General features: G+C 45.0%; 1 protein-coding gene across 2 annotated transcripts; it reads right to left on the bottom strand.

Annotated features, from left to right (window-relative positions):
* Positions 1-5,468: 5,468 nt before the first annotated feature.
* On the bottom strand, positions 5,469-19,472 carry FBXO40 (F-box protein 40). Of its 2 annotated transcripts, XM_059838156.1 has the most exons (6): positions 19,165-19,472; positions 18,365-18,450; positions 10,473-12,368; positions 9,685-9,945; positions 9,459-9,516; positions 5,469-6,143 (listed from the first exon to the last, which is right to left on the bottom strand). In XM_059838156.1, exons 1-4 carry the CDS (start codon positions 19,190-19,192, stop codon positions 9,748-9,750), a joined length of 2,208 nt encoding a protein of 735 aa, XP_059694139.1. In that variant the 5' UTR covers positions 19,193-19,472; the 3' UTR covers positions 5,469-6,143; positions 9,459-9,516; positions 9,685-9,747. The 2 variants fall into 2 exon arrangements, with proteins under 2 accessions (XP_059694139.1, XP_059694138.1); XM_059838155.1 differs by having other exon boundaries at positions 9,459-9,945; positions 19,165-19,471.
* Between the last annotated feature and the right edge of the window lie 296 nt (positions 19,473-19,768).

The raw sequence follows: 19,768 nt of genomic DNA, 5'->3' as shown, positions 1-19,768 counted from the left end.
GAAAAGGGCTGAATTTTTTCTGTCTTTTTTTCACAACTACAGAAACACAGATCTTCTTCATTTTGTAATCTCCCAGCAGTGAAATGTCTATTAATAAAAATTTTATTGCAGTTTTCTCCTGGGGAGTCCTGTTTTTCTGATTGCTTGATTTGCTATCAGTTTAACCCATAACTTCCCCTGCTTGAGGATTTACCATTTTGAAATGACAATTTTTGCCTACATATACGCTCAGCTTCACACATAAAATGCATAAATTCATAAAGATCTTGTTTAATGGCTTGTAGGCATTGACCAAGTGTACTTTTATACATCTGCAGGTACATATCTACATACATGTAGTATATCTACTTACACCATGTACACATACAAGCAGGTACCTGCATTTCCACATCATGCATGCAGTTGCACAAACACACCTATATGCAATGTATTTTTCTCTGAAACCAGAGAAGAAGCATTTCTCAAAGTGTGTGCCTGTTGCCTGTAACACAGCCATGCAGCACAGAGCTGAGGCTGTGCAGGCTGCCCTGCCTGGATGGAGATGTGTTTTTCTGTGAGTCCATCCCTGAATGGTCACTCAGCTCCTCCACCAAGGGCAGCCCTCCCCCTCCCATAGCAACCAAGCACTCTGTTAATATTTGGACAGGGCTGGCTTTTCTGAGCAGGATGTGTCCAAGGACAGGAGACAAAGCACTGCAGGTGAGTGGCACTAAGGTGTCCTCTGTTCTGAAGCCCTTCGATGTTGCTGAGGCTTTGGTTTGTCTGAAAAGGAGAGAGAAACAATAAAAGAGGTAAAGTGCAGTAAGACCAAAGCAGTACTAAACATCACCTCACGCTGCCTTCCAACAGAAATGAGTCTCCAGCTCATCCACTCCCTGCCTCTCCCTGCAGGATCCTGGGATATCCTGCCCTCCATCTCTCTTAAGCAGCAGTGCAGGGGAGAGGCAGATGCTCTTCTCTGCATCTCAACCACGAGGGCAGAGGCTCAGCTTTTTAAACCCTCTCCTGAGCACAGTGAAGAGGTCAGTGATGAAGACAGCAGCAATAACATCCCCCTCCTGTCCTTGGGATGTCCCTTGCTCTGCAGAGGAAGAGAAGGGTCAGTGATGTTGTGCTGCCTGGAGCAGCCAGCAAGTTGTCACAGCTGAACAACCCAGCAGCTGGCCGTGTGCGTGCTCTTGTCACACATGTGACAGGAAACAAGCGAGCCAAAGCCACACAGACCCAGGGCCCCGTGTGCTGGCTGCACTGATGTGTCATAACTCGTTAAACTGCAGGTATGGCTTGCTGTTCCCTGCTGGTCAGAAGGAGACGCAGGAGCGATGTGACATCAGCAAGGAGAGTGCGAACCCCAGCAGCTCCAACAGGGGGAAGCATTTTTGCTACAGCTCTCTGGTAGCTTCAGCCTCCGGCTGAACATTGGGTCCCCCTGTGTGCCTAACTCCTTGGGGCATGGCTGCTTTCTTGTGCCTGTCCACTGGGGTCCAGCCCACTTGCTTCAGACTTTTGTTCTGTTGCTTCACCTTCAGTCATAAAATCTCTTTTCCCCTGAAGGAAATGAGATGTTTGCTCCCTCAGAACCTCAGGGAGTCAAAGAAAAGCTGAATAAGTGAAAGGGTAGAGGACGACAGAGAGAATGGGCATGAGAGGACACCAGAAAGAAAGCGTGGGGAGCCAGGAAGACATGGAGTGACTGAGAGGTTTTGATCCCCACGGTGGGTAGATGAGGTGTGAGGAGGTCTGGGCAGGATGAAGGACTTGTCCCTCTGCCCCTGACGCCTACCTGGTGCCTTGGTGAGATGGGCACTCCCAGAGATGGGCTCTGCCAGGGCAGCTCTAGGTGGCTGTGCCTGCTTGGGATTGAGCTGCTGCTGAGGCAGGAGGTGATGCTGGAGAGGCCATTTCAGCTTTGCCAGTGCCTGGAGAAATGTGTGTTTGGGAGGGGAATTTCTGTGTTGTGGCAGGTCAGACTAGTCTCCACATCTCTCTCAAATGATGCTACTGCTGGAATGACATGAACTCTTGGAAGTTCTGGAGGAGGTAAATAGGGAATTGATTTGTTGACAGCACAGTCAAAAGCCTGTCTGTGGACACAAGTCAGTCCACAAGGGAGAGAAGTTGAGCAGCCTGTGACAATGGGTGTTGGGAGCAGTGGTGGGAGGGTGCAGTTTCAGTGCCTGAGGGGAGTTTCAGTGCCTGAGGACAGGGACTCCTGTTGCCCCAGGCACTTTCCATCCTCACTGGCCAAATGCAGCTGGGTGATTGCTGGGCCTGGTGCTATGGGGTGGACACACAGACAAATGCTGCATCTCTTGTCTCCCAGGCTCAGTCCTTGCAGCCAAGGGATGGGTCCCCACTTCATAGCAGCTTTGATACAGCCACATGGGCTTTGGGCCACCTGGTCACCTGTAGTCAGAACTGTTCCCTCCTTGGCTGCTGCAGTGGGTTTTTCTGAGCAGCAGGACAGTGCTGACCCTGCTGGAGAGCCAGAGCGACCATGAGCCAGGTTGTAAGGCAGGGCCCTCACCAGCCTGCTGAAAGCTGTGTGTGGGGATCTCAGGGTCCACCTCCTCCCCATCCTAGACCATACATAGCAGGGATTTTGCGTGGGGGGTGGATACTGACTGTCAGTGGATCCCTCTCACCCTGTACCATTTTCCCCTCTGGAAGAGCATTCACCTTTGGGAGGATCCTGCTTTTGCTGGGTGACCTTCACTACAGGGGTGGGGGTGCAGGAGAAGCCCTGCCCTGGCTACCAGAGCTGCTTTACTTTCACTCTGACAAAGCTGCATGGAAAAAAACTCCCTACATTTAAACCTATTAACTCTTCCTGCACCAAGCTTGGGAGCCTGGAGGCAGCAGGGAAATGAGGCACAACCACTGGTGTCGAGGAGCCCTTCCCAACCTGCAGTGTTTGAAAGCAGTCACCTCTCTGCATATTTGCTTTTTAGACTACTTTATCTATGTGAAATACTTGGAGGCTGAAGTGGGTTTTTTTCTCTTTTTCTTTTTCTTTTTATTTTTCTTTTTTCTTTTTCTTTTTTCTTTTTTTTTCTTTTTCTTTTTCTTCTTTTTCTTTTTTGTTTCTTTTTCTTTTTTTTTTGTTTCCCTGCAAAACCTTCTTCAGCTGGAAAGAAGATGGTTGCTCTGCAGTGGCAGAGCCAGCTCCAGCTCCCCTTTAGCCCAGTGGGCGTGTAGTGCCACCAGCAGCTGCCAATTCAGCCCTGGCTTTGCAGGAAGAAGTCACTGGGAACAAAGCAAGCTGCAAGAAAGGAACTGGATGAGCTCTGAGGATGTTTAACTGCTGCCTTTTCTTGTTCAAACACATGGGGAGAAGTTGGCTGCTTCTCTGAAGGTCTCTTTCCTCTCCTCACAGTAACAGAGCTCACCCTTGCTGTGGCCAGCTAAAATAATGGATACACACCTGCAGGAAACCCTGATAACCACCAGACACAGCTCAGAGGTCTGGATACAGCCTTACCCTCTGCATCCCCGTCCCATCCTCACTCACCAGTTCAGTCCTGCTTGGGAAAGCCTTACAAGGAATATAAACTCTTCCTGCAGAAGCTATGCTTAGGAGCCATGAGCAGTCAGATGTGGCCAGCTGCTCTGCCTGGGGCTCCCTCTGCCTCTCCAGGGTAAGATCACACACACCTACCACCTCACCCTGCCAGTCCCTGCCAGTCTGAGATGCACTCACCTGGGCTCCCCTGGCCCTACAGGTTATTGTCCAGCATTATCCATGCTCTCAGAGGGGCACCCACACATTCCAACAAAGCACAGCTTTACCATGAAGGCATCGAGTTGAAGGGAGCCATTCAGTGGTGCTACAACTGCTGGGAGAGTGCTGTGGATCTGTTTTCCTACTCAGAGAGATGAAAACCTGTTAAATCACCATGTGATGACAGATAAGAGGTATCAATGAGCAGAGGCCTAGACATCAAGGGGAAAGAATACACTCATTGTGAAGAGAGAAGCAGCAGCAGACAAAGGCAGCAGCCAAATGACCATCTAGTTCAGCCAAGGGAAGCAGGTGAGGCCAGGGTGGCACTGAGGGAATCTCAAGCAATGCTGTGGGATCAGAGAAGTGATGCTGGGAGGAGACTTCCAGCAGTCTCTGCTCCAACCTCTGACTCACTCAGGTCACCATAATTTTGTCCAAATCTGGAAACCCTCCAAGAGTGGAGATACTGCCACATTTCTGGGGACCTGTTCCAGTGCTGCTTTTTTGCCCTTCTGGTAAAAAAGTCCTTCCTGAGGTTTAGCCTCCACCTACCAAGTTTCATCTTATTGCCACTGTCCCTTGATACATCACCTGCTACTATTGAGAAGACTTTGGCTCCATTATCTTTGCAACTACCTTCTAGATATTGGTAGGAAACAATATAGGGTGTAAACTAGATACCAGGCAAGTACCAGCAACATGGTAGCTTAACAGTCATCCCTGGTGTAAAAAAATTCTGCTGTTCAGAGCTGGTAGAAAGGAAAATAAAACCAGTTCATTAATATCACATGTATGATGTTACAGGTTGTTTAGATGGAATTCAGAAAGCTAAAAGAGGCTCTTCTCTGGTGCAGCTCAATGTCAGCTATGAACTGCTCAAGTCCATACCTGGATACGTAGGGATAGAGCAAATATTAAAAGAGATGAACCCCAGTAAGAACTCTGCTGACATGGGGAAAATAGCTCAGAGTTATGGACCAGTGAATCATCTCTCATCATCATAATGGGTCTCAGGCCTATGATTCTCAGCATGACATGACAAATTCCTTCACCAAACCATCACTGAACTTACAAAAGATTTGTTAGCTGTAAATAGCAACTAAGTCATAGAGCAGGTGGCCATCAAAAATAAATTTGGAGTGTGTGATCATAATTTCCTTACATATAAATTCAGTGGGAAGATAAATAAGAATAAGCCTGCACTGCTTGTGCATGTTTTGTTTCAAAAGAAATTAAACCCCAAGGAATTTGAGACTCTTTAGTGCGGAATGCAGTGGTAAGGAAACTGTATGTGAAAGATGCTCAGAATTTCTGACAGAGATGTGCTGTGTTTCTGGAACATGCAAAGCAAAGAAGCAAAAGCCCCTCTGTAGCTACCTGGATGAACAGCCACAAAGTGAAGGGTAAGGAGAAAACTTTTCTTCATATGTTTGTAGATATAATGTAACATCTATCTGGAAAATGGATTTTTAAAAGAAGAGATAGATTTTCATTTAAGTAAATAACTGAACCAGGAAGGAGAAAGTGGCTATGCAAAGATGAGGTCAAACCTAAACATATTTGTTAAAATTAAATAAGTATAAAACTTATATAAATAAAAGTCTTCAACCAGGAAAATGATAGTGAAGAGCAGAGCAGAGGACAGGAGCATAATGAATATGAGAGTACAGGAACTGGCACACCTGATTTGAAGGCAAAACATACATTTATGTGATGAAGTCAAGAAAACAAGCAAAGACCTGAATTTGAATGGATTTTTTTATACCATAATAATTTTTATTCCTAAGAATGCAACAAGGAGTTACAGAGTTTCACAAAAAAACAGGCACTGTTCAGATAAACTTCACCTTATCTGTGCTCTCTGTTTTGGGAGTTGGAGGTCCATCAAAAAATTCCTTCCTTCAACCCAGACTTAGGATACATGTCAGCAGGTCACTTGCCCTTTCTCCCCCTAAAAATTATCATCTGCCCCAGGTTACTGTATAGCACCAGTTGGGAACTTCCAGAGTCTTTGTCATAGAAATGCTTTTCTCCAGAAAATCTCTGGTTTTGGCAGCACATCCCAACTCCTTTCATTCCTGTGCCCTTTCACCTGTCTCCTCTTGCCTCTCCTCACACCACCTACAAAGAGGCAGGTGTCTCTATCCAAACCCATTACCTTTTCTGTTTCCTGTCTCCTCTTGCCCTGCTCTGACCTTTCTGATTTCCACGATGCCTTCATTTCACTTCCACTCTTCCAGTGAGAGGAAACACTACAAGACACATCAGCCTGGAGTGTGTGGAGTATTGCTCTTGCACTTCACAGGACTTGAGGACAGCACAAACAAGATCAAAGTCATGAAGATCCAGAGTGTGGGGGCTGGACTGAGAGCAACCTCAATGCTCTGCTGGAATTGGATCCCTTTTTCCAGTTCAGACCCTGCCAAAACAATAGACTATTTTGAAAGACACCACATGCTCAGTTTCTTTTAATCAAATTACTCAAGCTGAGATTTAACCAAAGTTTTCTTTGCCAAATTACAAACTCAAACCAGGAGCTAAGGACTTGCTGAACACAAACCAAAGCCTCTCACCTTTTAAATAAGCCAGCATTGTGCTCACCAAGACACACAGTGCAGGAAAATTTGGTTCCTTCCAGCTCCTAAATCTTCTCCTGACTCTGCTAATGGCAGGACCACCAACACTGAGCTAGCTTGGCATGACCCTTAGATTAATTAAACTGCATCTGACACCAGCCCACAGCTCTCCACCCCTGGTCAGGCTGGGATGAAGCGAGAAGCAGCTCCCTGCTGACATCGGCCAGGGGGGTATACAGAAATGCAAGGGTGATCTTCCCTTCCCTGTACAGCTTTGCCTCTCCCAGATCAGGTTGACAAGACTAACCTGAAGATTCTGGCTGTGGATTTTCAGCTTTGACTGGATATGCTGAAGGTTACTTAATCAAATTTACAGTTTTTCAGAAATACACCTATATATTCACAGGAGCAAATATGTCTCTCTATGAATGAGCACTCTGTCTCTCCAGCATGCCCTGTAGGGAAGAAGGGAAATGATCCAGCCTCCTGGATGTTCTATGCACAACCTGGCTGACCCCACAAGGTAGAGGTTGCAATATTCCTAACTCTGACATGCACCATCAACCATCACATTTCCAAAGGTTGCATCCCCCTGAAGTCTGACTCAGGCACCTCCTGTGCAGGGAATAAGCAGGATCCATTTTAATAAGGCTGGAACTGAAGTCATGCCATTGCTAGGAGCAGGAAGTGACAAGAACAAAATCCTCTGGAACTGACAGAAAGCAGCCAGGAGCAGAATGGCAGCAGTGCTGGTGACACTGGCACCAAAAGTAAAATGAGCCAAATTCACACCTAACATATGCCAAAATTTCAGGGCAGCCACAGCACTTTACAGCAGCTAAAGTGGCTGACCATGTGAGAGATTGTTCACAGGCTGAAATTTTTCATGGTCTCCCACCAGCCTTGAACACTGACTTACTCTGAGACCTTATTATTTAGCAACCTTTCTTCCACCCTCCCCAAATTATCCATAAAAGTAAGTGGCTCTGTTTTTAAGAACACAGCATAGATTCTGGCACCCAGTTTTTGGACATGCATTTGCAGATATTGTGGTCTGCAGCTACAGTTGGGTGCTCAGCATCTTTCAAAATCAGATACATGGTAAGTGAAGAATAAGACCCTGATGCAGAGACCTAGGAATTCTAGGTCTCTTAGGAAGTCTCAGAATTCTAGTCTCTTAAGAAGTCTAGGAATTCTGGCTGTATGTTTTCACATCTGTCAACTCTGCTGGGTGAAACAAGGAGATAATATTGGGCAGCTCATGTTATATGGAATGTTTTGTGGACAGGTGAACTTTTGTAAGCAGCTTTAAAGGATGGACAGTTTGTTTTTGTGCAGTGGCTTAAGCCTCAGGATGAAGGATCAGAGTGGTTCTAACTGCTCCTGGCCCCGCTTGGGTTCCCTGTGTTCATTTCTTTCCATTTCCTCTTCATAAACCTGGGATGCTTACTTGTGTTTTCTGCAGAATACCTGTGCAGAGAAGTTTACTTTCATGTCTAAAGCATTATGAGACTTCCCAGAAAGGATCTCTAGGGGCAGAAAATAGAGTAGCAGAAAAAGAAAAAGAAATAAAGAAGCAAAGAAAAAGAAAAAGAAGAAAAAGGAAAAGAAAAAGAAAAAGAAAAAGGAAAAGAAAAAGAAAAAGAAAAAGAAAAAGAAAAAGAAAAAGAAAAAGAAAAAGAAAAAGAAAAAGAAAAAGAAAAAGAAAAAGAAAAAGAAAAAGAAAAAGAAAAAGAAAAAGAAAAAGAAAAAGTGCTGCTTTTCCAGTTCCTGGGACCATTCCACTGTCCTCACAGCTCAGACTGTATGCTCCTGAGGGTGTGTGTCTGGAGATGAAAAACATCCTCATATGGTTAAAAATCTCACAGGGACCACTTAAGCTGCAAGTGTAGGCAAGGCTGAGCTGCACTCGGTGTGGTTTGGGTCACCACGCAATTCGTGCCTTTGGTTACCAAGCACTCAGCTCAGGTGCACAGCAACCTCTCTGGGTAAGAGAGGGCATGCCACCTCATCCCACATCTGCACCAGGTCGAGGATGGCAAGTGCAGCACATATCCATCCATCTGCCTGAGCCACTTTGCACCTGGCCAGCCCAGGTGAGAAAAGCAGTGGTCCAGGCCAGCAAATATCCCAGCTCCCAGCAAGGTTCTCCTGCCCGAGACAGAGAGATGAAAGCCAGACCTCAGTCCTGAGCTCACACTTCTGGCTATGAACTTAAACAAGAAAGGGGGTGAGTCAGCACCCTGCGGCTGTGCAGTGGCTGGAGACTGTCCTAAGCTGACAAATAAATTTACAGCTGTTTCAGAGGAATCTCACCCACTACCACATCCATGGCATTTCTGACTAGCACCACTGGAATGGTTTCAAGTAGTGTAATGAGACAGACACTGCTGGTAACATGCCTGTTTTCTCTCATCTATTGCCTCAGCAAGCCCATTCTGGTTTAAGTTAGTGTATCTATTAAAAGTTAAACCAAATCCTAATTACTTTTCTGCTCTGTAAAAATGCTATGCTCCAGACCATTCAACTGAAGCAAACATTATCCATACTGTTACTGAATGGGTTACTGAATTACTTTTCTTTTATGAAAAAGAAGATGATTTCTTTGAAATCCTGTTTTCAGTTGCTTACAATTAGAATTTGCAATTTACAACTGCAAAACTGAGTTGGTAAGGTGTTCTAAAAATGACTTCAAATATTCTTTAATGGCTTTAATGAATTTTCAGATAAAACACAGAAAGCCTTAAAATATAAAAAGTCAATTGAGTCTCTGAGATTGTTTGCCACTTGGTTACTTCTAAGAAAGAAAAAGTTTGCTTGCTTTGGTTTGGTTTGAATGCTCCCATGAGCTCAGCTTAAGGCTTGCACAAAACTAGGTGTGCTTGCCTTAGTCAGGGTCCTAAATAATGGTCTGTGGCTGCGCAGTGAATTCCCAAGTTCTCACTGGAGTTCTAATTTATTAATGAAATTTTGGGGTGTCCTGCCCATGTCTCCAGAGCAGGTTAGCAGTTCCTAGGTCTGCCAGGCAGGAGGGCATCTACCTGTGCTCCAAGAACTTGGCTTTTCAGACAAAACTAAGGTGTTTCAGATCTATTTGAACTAAGTACATTAACTGCTCTTGCTTCTCTCAGGCACATGGTAAAGGAGCAGTAGCCTACCTTCAAGGATGTAAAAATGCTGTTTTCAAATAAGATCCTCATTGCTTTCTTCAGGATGCTGTATTAAACCAGGAACAGAAAACAGAAAGCATGTCAAGTTAGTAAGCAGTGGTCAAAGCTTTAACAAATCAATGCAGGGAAAAAAAAATGCAGAGGTTTCAAACGCAGTTGGGGAGAAGCCAATTTTGTACGTCCAAAGGAGAGCTGGAAGCAACAATCTTTACACCTGAATCCCCAAATCTTCATCTCAGAGCCCTGAAGGGAGCATGGCAGAGGGGAAGCAAGTTGTTCAGACTCTGTGCTTGAAAGTAGAGACCAAAGTCTTTCGAGTCTGCTCCCGAGACTCGCTCATGCCCGTCAGCAGCACGGGGTCTGTCCTGTGCTCCGCCTGGTAGAAGGGACAATTCCTCAGGTGCTCCGACATGCTCGGGACATCGCTGCGCTGCCAGTTGTGAACTCTGGAGAACAGGCTGCTGAACTGCCAGACCTAATGCAAGAGAGGGGACAGGAATTGGGGAAAGAAAATGAGGATTTTAAATCCTCATAAACCTGTCTACGCTTACAGTGGGTGTGCATTACTCACTCTGGAGACTGCAATGAACGTCTGATGGTGCAGGGCTGGCATAGCAAGTGAAAATGGGGTCTGTATTGTTATGTACCTCGTACTTGCTGGTTTTGCTGCTTTAGTTATCACCTGCCTTTTTTAACAGGGATGGTAATAATTAAATATCAGGAATTCTTAGCTCTCAGTGCTTAGAAATGGTGCACATGCAAACGGATTACCCAAGATGAGCTTGGGTGGAAACTATCAGAAAACTTCTAGTTACACCTTCATCCTTTCATTAGATGTACTGCACCCTACAGCCCTGGGCCCTGACAACAAACCCCTATGCAAATTCACAACCTCATGAACCTTCCCCACATCTGCATGTTTATATGCCGCTTTTCTTGTCATTCCCATGATTTATCTGAAGAGAACTCATGACTCTTTTTCCCAGTGTCACAGTCACTTGCCTTTTTGCGAGCTCTCCAAGAAGTACCACCATGGGAATATCTTTTTTTCTCCCAGACCAGCAGGACCATTCCCCTCTCTTGAAGAAGAGTAGCACAGATGTCCCTCATGAGCACTGACACTTGTGATAGCTGAGATAAACTGAAGCTGTCCAGAAATCCTGCGATGTACTTGAGCACTTCCACTGGGAGGCTGCTCAGCAAGTCCTTGCTTCTCCCTCGACTATCCACTATGGAATTGCACTTGCCCGGTTCAGCAAGAAGGGTGTCCACCTCTGGCTTAATAGCAAATGTCTTGAGAGGCTTGCTGTAAATAACCTTGGCCTTAAGTCCCTCAGGGCGGAAGTGATTTTGGACAAAAGGACATCCCAGGTAGGCCAGTGGGCAGCGGTGCTGGAACCATCCGTCCAGGCACGACTGGATATCAGCGTGCACATTCTTGAAGTGGAATGGGAACTCATCCCTCCTAAAGAAATGACTGCAAGTGAATGTGAAAGCTGAACTGCTTTTGTTGTGCCTTCTGGTTACACATTCCGTGTAGAGCTCCATGTGCAGTTCTGGTGGGCTGTTTTCATCCAGAATATCTGCTAGAACTGCGCTGGAGGAGAAGGGCTCCAAAGGAAAGCTGTATGTCTGTGTTGCAAAATCCACAAAGAGTCCATCGATACCTCTTGCTTCAGAGATCTCATGGCCTTTCAGCTCTTTCTCCAGAGCACACAGCAGTGTGGCTTCAACTATATTTGTCTTAGGTAGTTCTTCTATGTTTATTCCCAGTTCTGAGGTATCCACTGACTTGTCTGAAGTTGGCATTTTGTGGCCCAGTGCATCTCCTAGTCGTGCTCTTTTGCCACAGTAACTAACTGGCACTTTGAAGGTGTAGACAGTCTTCACCTCCTGGGCTTCCAAGTTCCCATAGACAAAATCTTTTTCTCTGGGAGTGCAAGCAGCCATCTGGCCAAAGCGGATGAGCATTCCACCGTGATGTACCAGATACATGTTGTAATCCGCTACACCGACTTCCTTCTTCAGCCTCTCCAGGACCCCTTCTTGCCAGGGAGCCAGTCCATTCAGTTCTCTACTCGGTGTTACTTGTTCAGACTTTTGGGCCTTTCCCTCTTCTGCACCATCAGGTCCTTCCTTTGCCTTCTCTGTGGAGCTGGCAGCACGAGAGGCTGCTGCTGTTTTCTTGGGAGCCTCCTCTGTCTTTTGTCCTGAGCTGGTTGCTGAGCCTGTTACCTGGCAAGCCAGAAGCTCTTTGCTGAAAATGTTCTCCCATGTTTTGTAGCTCCCCAGATCCATTCCCTCTTTGTCCTTTGCCAAATCTTCCCGCTCACGTTGGCTGAGCTCAGACTGGTCATTGCCCTCTTGGGAACCACAGGCAGCTCCTCCCACAGCACCTGCCTCCCCACCCATGGCTTGATCCATTAGTTCTTCCAGTTCATCCTTTTTCCTCCACTCTGGAAATAATTCAGCTACTTTCAAAGCCCTGAAAAGTATCTTCTGGTCTCTGAGTGCCAAAGCTGTGTCCAGACATTCTTCATTCAAGGTCTCTTTCATAATATTCTTGTGCAGCGTTGTGTCTGAATCCACGTTTGGCCAGCGGTTCCACTCCATCGAGCAGCAGACAACACTGGCGGGACAGACCTGAAGGTGCTTCCCCAGCTTGAAGCGGGCCATAGAGAAAGGGCAGCCATAGGCTGAGTTGAGGCAGGACACCTGCTCCAAGGGGCAGAGCAATTTGTGCTCCTCCTCCTTGCACATGTGGAAGGTGGCCCCGCAGTGGAGGCGGCAGCTGATCACCATGCAGGACACGGAGACCTCAATGGGTGCGCGGCAGTGCCGGCTGAAGCATCGCTCACAGTGCCTGTGCTGCCCAGGGGGAGCTTTCTGGGCCCGGTGCTGTGAGTGGCAAAGACAAGGAGACAAGAGTTATTGTCTGAAGGAACAAGGAGGGCCACAGACCCTCCATGCCCATTCCACGCATGAGGTGTTAACATGCACTTCTGGTGGGAATGAGGCTGTGAGAAAGTGACTGCCAGCTCCATACAGTCATGTATCACCTCTAAGCCCCATGGTACAGCATGATCAGGTAGCAGTACAGATACAGACAAGGTCTTTACTCCTTAGCTCAGGCAGCCAGGGTATGAGCTGTTTTCTGTACCAGTATTCACCAGGCTGCTGAAATCAAGACTGCTAGGGGCCCAGTGAAGGAGCATCCCACTTCCTCAACACTCAGTAGGAAAAATGACATTCCTTTTTCCTCTCTAGATTTGGCCTAGGCCTCTTCTCATCTCCCCACAAGGACATGAATGTTGCACAATGAACCTCCCTTTGCCCTACACCACCAAGGTCAAGAATGAGGATTATCTTCAGGATAATTCCAGTGTGGAAAACAGCCTGGGTAAGAGCTAGTTTCCTTGGCCTACTTTACTCTGCTTTCCTGATTTACCCTTACACTCCAATTGTTGGCTTACAGAACTAGAGGCTGCTCAGTCACTACTTCCCTGGGTACCTTCAACTGGTATCAGTAACTTGGCCCATAGAAGACCTGCTGCAAGTAGAAACCTCCCAGCTTTTGACTTCCTGCTCCTTACTATAGGAGCTGCATTCCAGCCTGGTTCTGGAATCACTGTGAATCTTTGTGGAAAGAAAAAAGCTAACAATAAGGAGGAACTCGAGTTTTGTTTTCAAACAGGACCCATGGTGCTTTTCTCTTTTATGTGAAAATAGGAAAAAAATTTTGACAAATCCTTCCCCCCTGCCATTTCGTGCAGTAAGAACTACTATAGTAGACTCTCAGTTGGCTCTGAGAAAAGACAGGAATTGGTAGTAAAATAATTTAGACTTTGTATTATTTTTCCTAGGTTAAAGAAAACAAGTTCAAGAAAAGTAGTGTTTACCTAGATGTGTTTTCTTCTAAAAACCCAGGCTTAAGTGACCTAGCCCTGGGGAGAGGTGTGCTGCAGAGGAAGTGGGCTCAGGCTTGGGGGAAGAGATTCTGTGTGAAGAACTTCCTCTCTCTTTCTTGAAGGTGTTCTCTTGACTTCATGTCTTTCACACCTTTACACCCTGGCAGTGGAAGCCATGAACAACATTGGAGAAGGAAAGAAGTCTAGGAAAAGCAATGCTTGTGGTTCTCTACACTAAATACCAACATTCACATTTGAAAATTAGATGTGCATTAATTGCTCAACACAACTTTGTTCCATCTTTTGCAATTTCCAGTGCTGATCTATACCTGCTTACACCTCCTAATGAATCAACCCCATTCCCTCTCGGCCCTGCAAAGTAAAGGAACACACACCCTTGGTGGTCCCTTTACTCAGAGACAAACTTGAACTCTCAAGTATAAGGTGCCATCACCTTTGCAGGGACAGAGCTCAAGACAGCAGTGCAGAAAATAAAACATTATGACTTCCCATTATAACATCCCTGCCTTGCCTTAGGAAACACTGGTTTCTGCACAGAGGTGACACCAGGGTGCTAGCCAGGGTGGCCTCAGCCACCCTTAAATACCTGTGGTTTGGGGTGGCACCTGTCCTGCTTTAGGCTGTTTAGTTACATCTACTTTTATGCAGTTCCGAGAAGCAGGAGATGCAGATAGATTTATTTCACACTGGTGGCATTCTTGCTGCTCTCATTCTTGTAGCATTTTGCTGCAAATATAATCTCTAAAAATAGTCCCAGCCATGACTTGCATAAGGTCAGAGGAAGGCTGGGTACATTACACTGCAATAAAAACATGACTGTGTGAACAATACTTTCCACTGCAAAAGTAACTCTTGGGGAGAAATAGTTGATAAAAAACCCCTCTACATTAGAGGCATAGGCCTTACTGCTCTTCAAAACACAGATAGGACTGATAGCAAAGTTTCTGGAGAGAGGTTTGCTTTCACATTGTTGTATGCTGAAATAAAGCCCATCCAAATCATGTGTAGAGAAAGAAAACACATGCTTTGTTTATGAAAAGTGACCATATCACAGCATTCAGATGCAGAATCAGTCTTCCTCATCATACAGGCATTTTTTAGTTTAGTTTACCTCATCTCTAACTTGTATATGCTGTTCTTTTCAGACAAAAGATATCTATTCCTCTCTTCTCATTGTCAAATCTGTGAACACAGAGGACAGGAAGAAGGGACAGAGAGTTTCTTTCTGATATTTATCAGGGATTGAATGCTTCTTCTATTCTGACATGCCAGTAATCAGCTCTGTATTTTAATTGATAGTTTAGTTGGCTGTGGTTTAGTTGATAGTATTGTTGCGAGTACACAAACTACAAACTCAAAACACTCAGCAGAAAGTTAACAAATTTTGCCTCGGTAGGTTTGATACGTAACATCCAGAGGCAGGTGACACACAGATAAGTCAGGTGACAAAACATTCCTCTAAACTTGTACACTTCTTGATTCCCTGCAACTTGCAAAATTACTCAAGGTCTGAGTTAGGAAACAAAAAAAACCCAAACAAACCAGAAATGATTACTTCAATCATGTTCAAGCTACTGTGTAAGGAAAGAATGCACATTACAGTCCATAGTCTGTCCAGTTTGGTAAATATTTTTAGACCATCATGACAGCAAATCAAGTGAGGTTTAAAAATATACAGCTGCTATTTTAACTGCAGCTACGTCTGTGTCTGGAGTGGGCCTGTTCAGTGATAATAACTTACAGTTTATAAACCAATTAAAATTTATTTTCAGGAGACATATATTTAATTAATTTGCAGTCAATGAGCCAAAATAATACAAGTATTTTCTCACTTGGCATGTGACTGACCATTTGACATACTAAGGTCATACATTGTACCTGAGCTCTTTGCACAGAATCAAGGGATACCTCCCAGTTTGAAGAAATATCCAAAAGGGCCACCAGAAACCCACATAATGACCCTAAAGAGTGCCTCTGAGATGAGATTGCAAATGAACATAAAACAAACTTTCTAAATTTTACAACATGATAACAAGCTCCTAAAAAAAAAATCTCATGAAAGTTCACATCCAAATGCTGGAGCCAAGAATGCTGAAGTTATATATAATGTTACAACAGAAGGAATGTGAATACTTCTGGTGAAGTGTTTGGGGCAGATAGGAATGTTCTCTATTTCTTTTAACCCTTGTTACCCAGTATATAGCATTTATCTCATCTTTATCACACTGAAATCTTGAGGGGAATAGTTATTAATTTTCTTACCATATAAGAATTTTCATGTCAGTATATTTACTATCTTAGATCTGATCACTTCCACAATAATGAATTTATCTTTGCAATACTAGAGGAGCACTTGAGGTTGAAAAGTACTATTGCTTATATGTGGCAGACGTAAAGTTCAGAAAGATGAAAATATATTGAATTAAATATGGTATTTTATACAAATATGTAAATGCTAGGCAAAAATGCCAAGCATAGAGATACTCAGGTTCTTATGTTTCACTTGCAGTTGCATGCCTCCTGCACAAAAACTTTGGCAGAGCCAGCTATAGAATCACATTTTCTAGGACACCAAGTAAGTTTTTTACTAGTGATTTTCTTTTCCTTTCATGCACTGCTCTTCCTCAATCACTACTTGCTTATCAACCTTGTCAAGAAATCAGGCTTGGGTCTCCTTCTGCTAAACAGATATTTTTATTTCTTAGAGGTGAGGACAAAATCACTATGTCAATGGAAACCATAGTGTACTTCATTTGTACATGAATCCCAGGAGCCCAAGTTTTCTTAAGTCCTCTCCTTAGACACAAAATAAAAAGCAAATCCAAGAATGCCACCACCTGGAATCATGGGGACCTCTAAATAAGTTGAACTCCACCCCTCATCAACCACAGCAGGGTCAGCTACAGCTTGGGTGACCCTGTTGGCACTCAGCACAGTGGGTCACTGTCCTTCATGGCACTCCTGCTCTGCAGTTGCCATTTCAGACTGACCTTGCACATACAAGTTGCCAGCCAAGCTTTAAATGAGGCAGGCAGTGTGTATGGCACAGCTCAGGGCAGGTGGAAAGGGAGAATTAAAGGTGAAAAGATGAAATGTAGATGAAATCTTCCTCAATAACACTAATAGTGAGCATAAACAAGACCTACTTTTGAGGTGACATTGAACCAGTTCACATGGATTTTAAGGGGCACTTTGATTCCAGGGCAATGCTGGTGAACTTCAAATCCTTAGCATAAGACATGAGGAGGAGTAAGATTTTCTGTGAAACAACTGACTTGTTGGATTAGCCCAACAATGGAAGGATGAAGCTGTGACAATTAGGGAGCCTGTATTTTCTACCTGGGGATCATCTGGATGAGGCTGTGGTATTTCATGGCAATAACCACTATTTCAGAGTTACTGAACAGGTTGGAATTGCTTTATACTGAAAAAATAAATCCACGGTATAGTGCAGCAGCTGGGCAAGGACTTCAATCCATGTTCCTTGCCTTTCTTCCAGAGCATGCTTGTTGCTCAGGTTCTCAGAACAGCACATCAGCTTCTCCTCAGCTCCCTATATCTGACATGCAGGACCATGGAGATCAAGAGAAGCTGTTGCACCATCAGGCCTCCCCCTTACCTGGAAAATCTGTGCTGCACACAGGCAGTAAAGTGGCAGCAAAATTTGCTTGTGCAATTTCTGTCTGGTGAAATGAACTCAAGCTGTTACAGGAGGAGCAGGGAGACTTCAGAGCAGTGAGGCACAGGCAACACAGGGCACTGTTGGTGGGAACCCTGCACTGCATTCCCCACTAAAACATCTGGATCAGCAATGTTTCTTGCTCCTCCCTACCTGGGGCAATGTAGCCATAGCTCATCTGAGAGAATCCCACCCAAAAATTCCAGGTGCTGAAACAGTCCCCTGGGCTGGTGGCATAATGCAGGATAGCTCAGCATCAGCATCATGTGCTGGGCTTGCTGGGGAGTCCTGTCGGAGACAGGCAGATCAGCAGGCTGTGACATGGAGCTGCTCTGCTGCTCCTCAGACCTGTAAGGGGTCCCTGTGCTGTCCTTGGTAGACACAGTCAAGCAAACTTCCACTTAGCATTGGTAACTAGGAAATGGGTTTGGTCTTGCTTTGAGTTCAACAAGTGCTTTAGAAGAATAGGTCCAGTTTGGTAGCAGTTTAAGAAAAAAACCCAAAAAAACAAAAAACAAACAAACAAACAAAAAAGCAACAAAAAAGGGAGGGTAATGGTCCAAACCATGTTTTTTTTCTCTTTGGGCTCAGGTTGTATTTTATGCTCTGGTAACAATCTCATTAACATACTTTTGTGAAAGGTGCCCAGTGTAAAGAATCTCAGAGCTACTGGTTAAGATCTAAGTCATAAAATAAAAATAAAAAAGATTAATGAATAAAAATTGCTAAGCAGTCACAAGACTAAATGGTACAGTAGTACCTTTAACTCTTGCAATTCTTACTCCATCATTCATTCAGTCTAGATTTCCAACATAAAGTTTGCAGTCTCAATCTACAAAACTTATTTAATTTAAATATAAGCACTTTTGCCATGAGATTGCTCTTGCCTTTCCTCTGACCCTTACTCCTTGTCTTGTCTGAGTTTCCTGAAAATAACAGAAATTGAATTCTTGATATATCATCTGATCTGCTGCTGAAGCTCCCATCTTACAATCAGCATCTTAGTTTTTTTTAAATCCTGCATACAGTGCTGCAAACTACAGCTAAATCACTGAATATATTATGGAGGTTTTTTTTTTTTAGAGTAGTATGTCACAGAAGTGCTCACAGTTACCAGCTGCCTCTGTTTTAGAGTGTCATTTAAGACATCTCATGATTATTCTATTTCATCTTAATTACTAAGGCTGTATTGAAGATGTCTTGATTTCCATAGCTTGCTATAGTAACCATTACATTCCATCAAGGTTTGTCCAAAAAAACCTCCAACTCTATTTACAAAGTCTTACCTTGATCATAGAGTCCCTGTGCATGTACCAAACACTTCTCTCCTGGTTGTGCTCAGCTGGGCTGAAGTGAGGTGGGTGAGGGAGAACTGCACACAAAGAAAGAGAAGAGAACAGAAGGACGCGGAGCAAGCCCAGGCAGAAACATGAAGTAGTTTTGGGATGTTAAAAATAAAACCTGTGCATGTGACCACGTAGCTCAGCTTACAGAGCTGTCTCTTCCACTGTATTTGTTAACTCTGTCACTCCTGGAGTGATACTTTGCAGACAAGTGGAGAGGCAGAACAAATAGCACTCCATGTCCCCTGCATGAGAAGAAAAGATCAAACCCCTTCCCCAGCCTTGTATCAGCTCCCTGCTGCTCTCTGATGGAGGTTTGCCCTTGACAACTTAACTCCCCTTAGTGCCAGCACCGGTTTGTGGTTTCTGCAGTTGGAATTGTCACCCAGTTCCCATTGTCACTGGACGCAGCAGCTGGCACAGGCAGCAATGGTGGTTTTCTGATCTGTCCAGAGGGTGGACACAAGGAGAGGAAAGTGGGAATGACCCAGACTTGAGCAGCTGGGCAGAGGTGCCTGCCCTCCTCCTGGGGATCCCAGGAGACTCCCAAGCTTCAATCCCTCTACTGCACAGTGAAAAGGTCCCACCAGCCACCAAGAGTAAGCCTGAGGGTACAGCTCCCAGCACCACCCTTCCTCAGCCAAACCTGGGGAAGCAGAGGAGCAAAGGAGAGCTCATGCTTTACCGCAGGCACAGACTCATTAAAGCATTTCACAGTGACTTCCCTGGTGAGCACTACATACTGATGGTGAGTAGGGACAGGTCCTCCATGCCAGTGAGGTTCAGGGGTGCAGATGGGGCAGGCGCTGCTTCTCCCTGGTGGGTGCTCAGCCCATCTGGCTGCAGACATTCCTTGTGACCCTGCTGCTGTTTGCTGCCACCTCTCACCGCCTCAGAAACACAGAACAGCCCTTTTGGCTGTGGTGGCCTGGAGATCCTAAATCATGATGAACTTGATACTTTGCCTTATCTTCCTCTTTCCCATCTGTAAGTCCTCAGTGACTCTCATGGCTTGAAACATTGCAGGCAACTGTTTTCATTTTTAGGGCTGAACAAAATGTCAGTGGGTGACAACCAAGGCTTGCTGGTGCCAATTGCAACTTAGTAGAGCTAAATATGGTCAGCAGTCTGGCTCTGTGGCCTTTTTTAGAAAGGGCTGCATTATCGTGATACCATTTTCTGGCATCCCATTGCACTGGGGAAAACAAGAGCCGGGGTATTTTGCCTAAACTCAAATTTAACCCAATCACAGCATGATGGCTGATCTGTTTACTCTGTCCACTTCCACTCTTCCTCCCCCAGTTCAGGGTCATTTGTCAACATCCAGTGTTGTTGTCGTCTTTTCAG

The sequence above is a fragment of the Haemorhous mexicanus genome, chromosome 2 (assembly GCF_027477595.1).
Source record: "Haemorhous mexicanus isolate bHaeMex1 chromosome 2, bHaeMex1.pri, whole genome shotgun sequence".
Lineage (NCBI taxonomy): Eukaryota > Metazoa > Chordata > Aves > Passeriformes > Fringillidae > Haemorhous > Haemorhous mexicanus.
This window is presented reverse-complemented; position numbering and strand designations above follow the sequence as displayed.

What these genes read in the sequence shown, in the direction of transcription:
- FBXO40 (XM_059838156.1), bottom strand. Translation starts at nt 19,192, where the DNA reads ATGGAGGACCTGTCCCTACTCACCATCA. An exon ending in ACAGGGACTCTATGATCAAG is followed by an intron (nt 12,369 to 18,364) that starts GTAAGACTTTGT and finishes TGCCACTCACAG; the next exon opens with CACCGGGCCCAGAAAGCTCC. An exon ending in CTTGGAGAGCTCGCAAAAAG is followed by an intron (nt 9,946 to 10,472) that starts GCAAGTGACTGT and finishes CTCTTGCATTAG; the next exon opens with GTCTGGCAGTTCAGCAGCCT.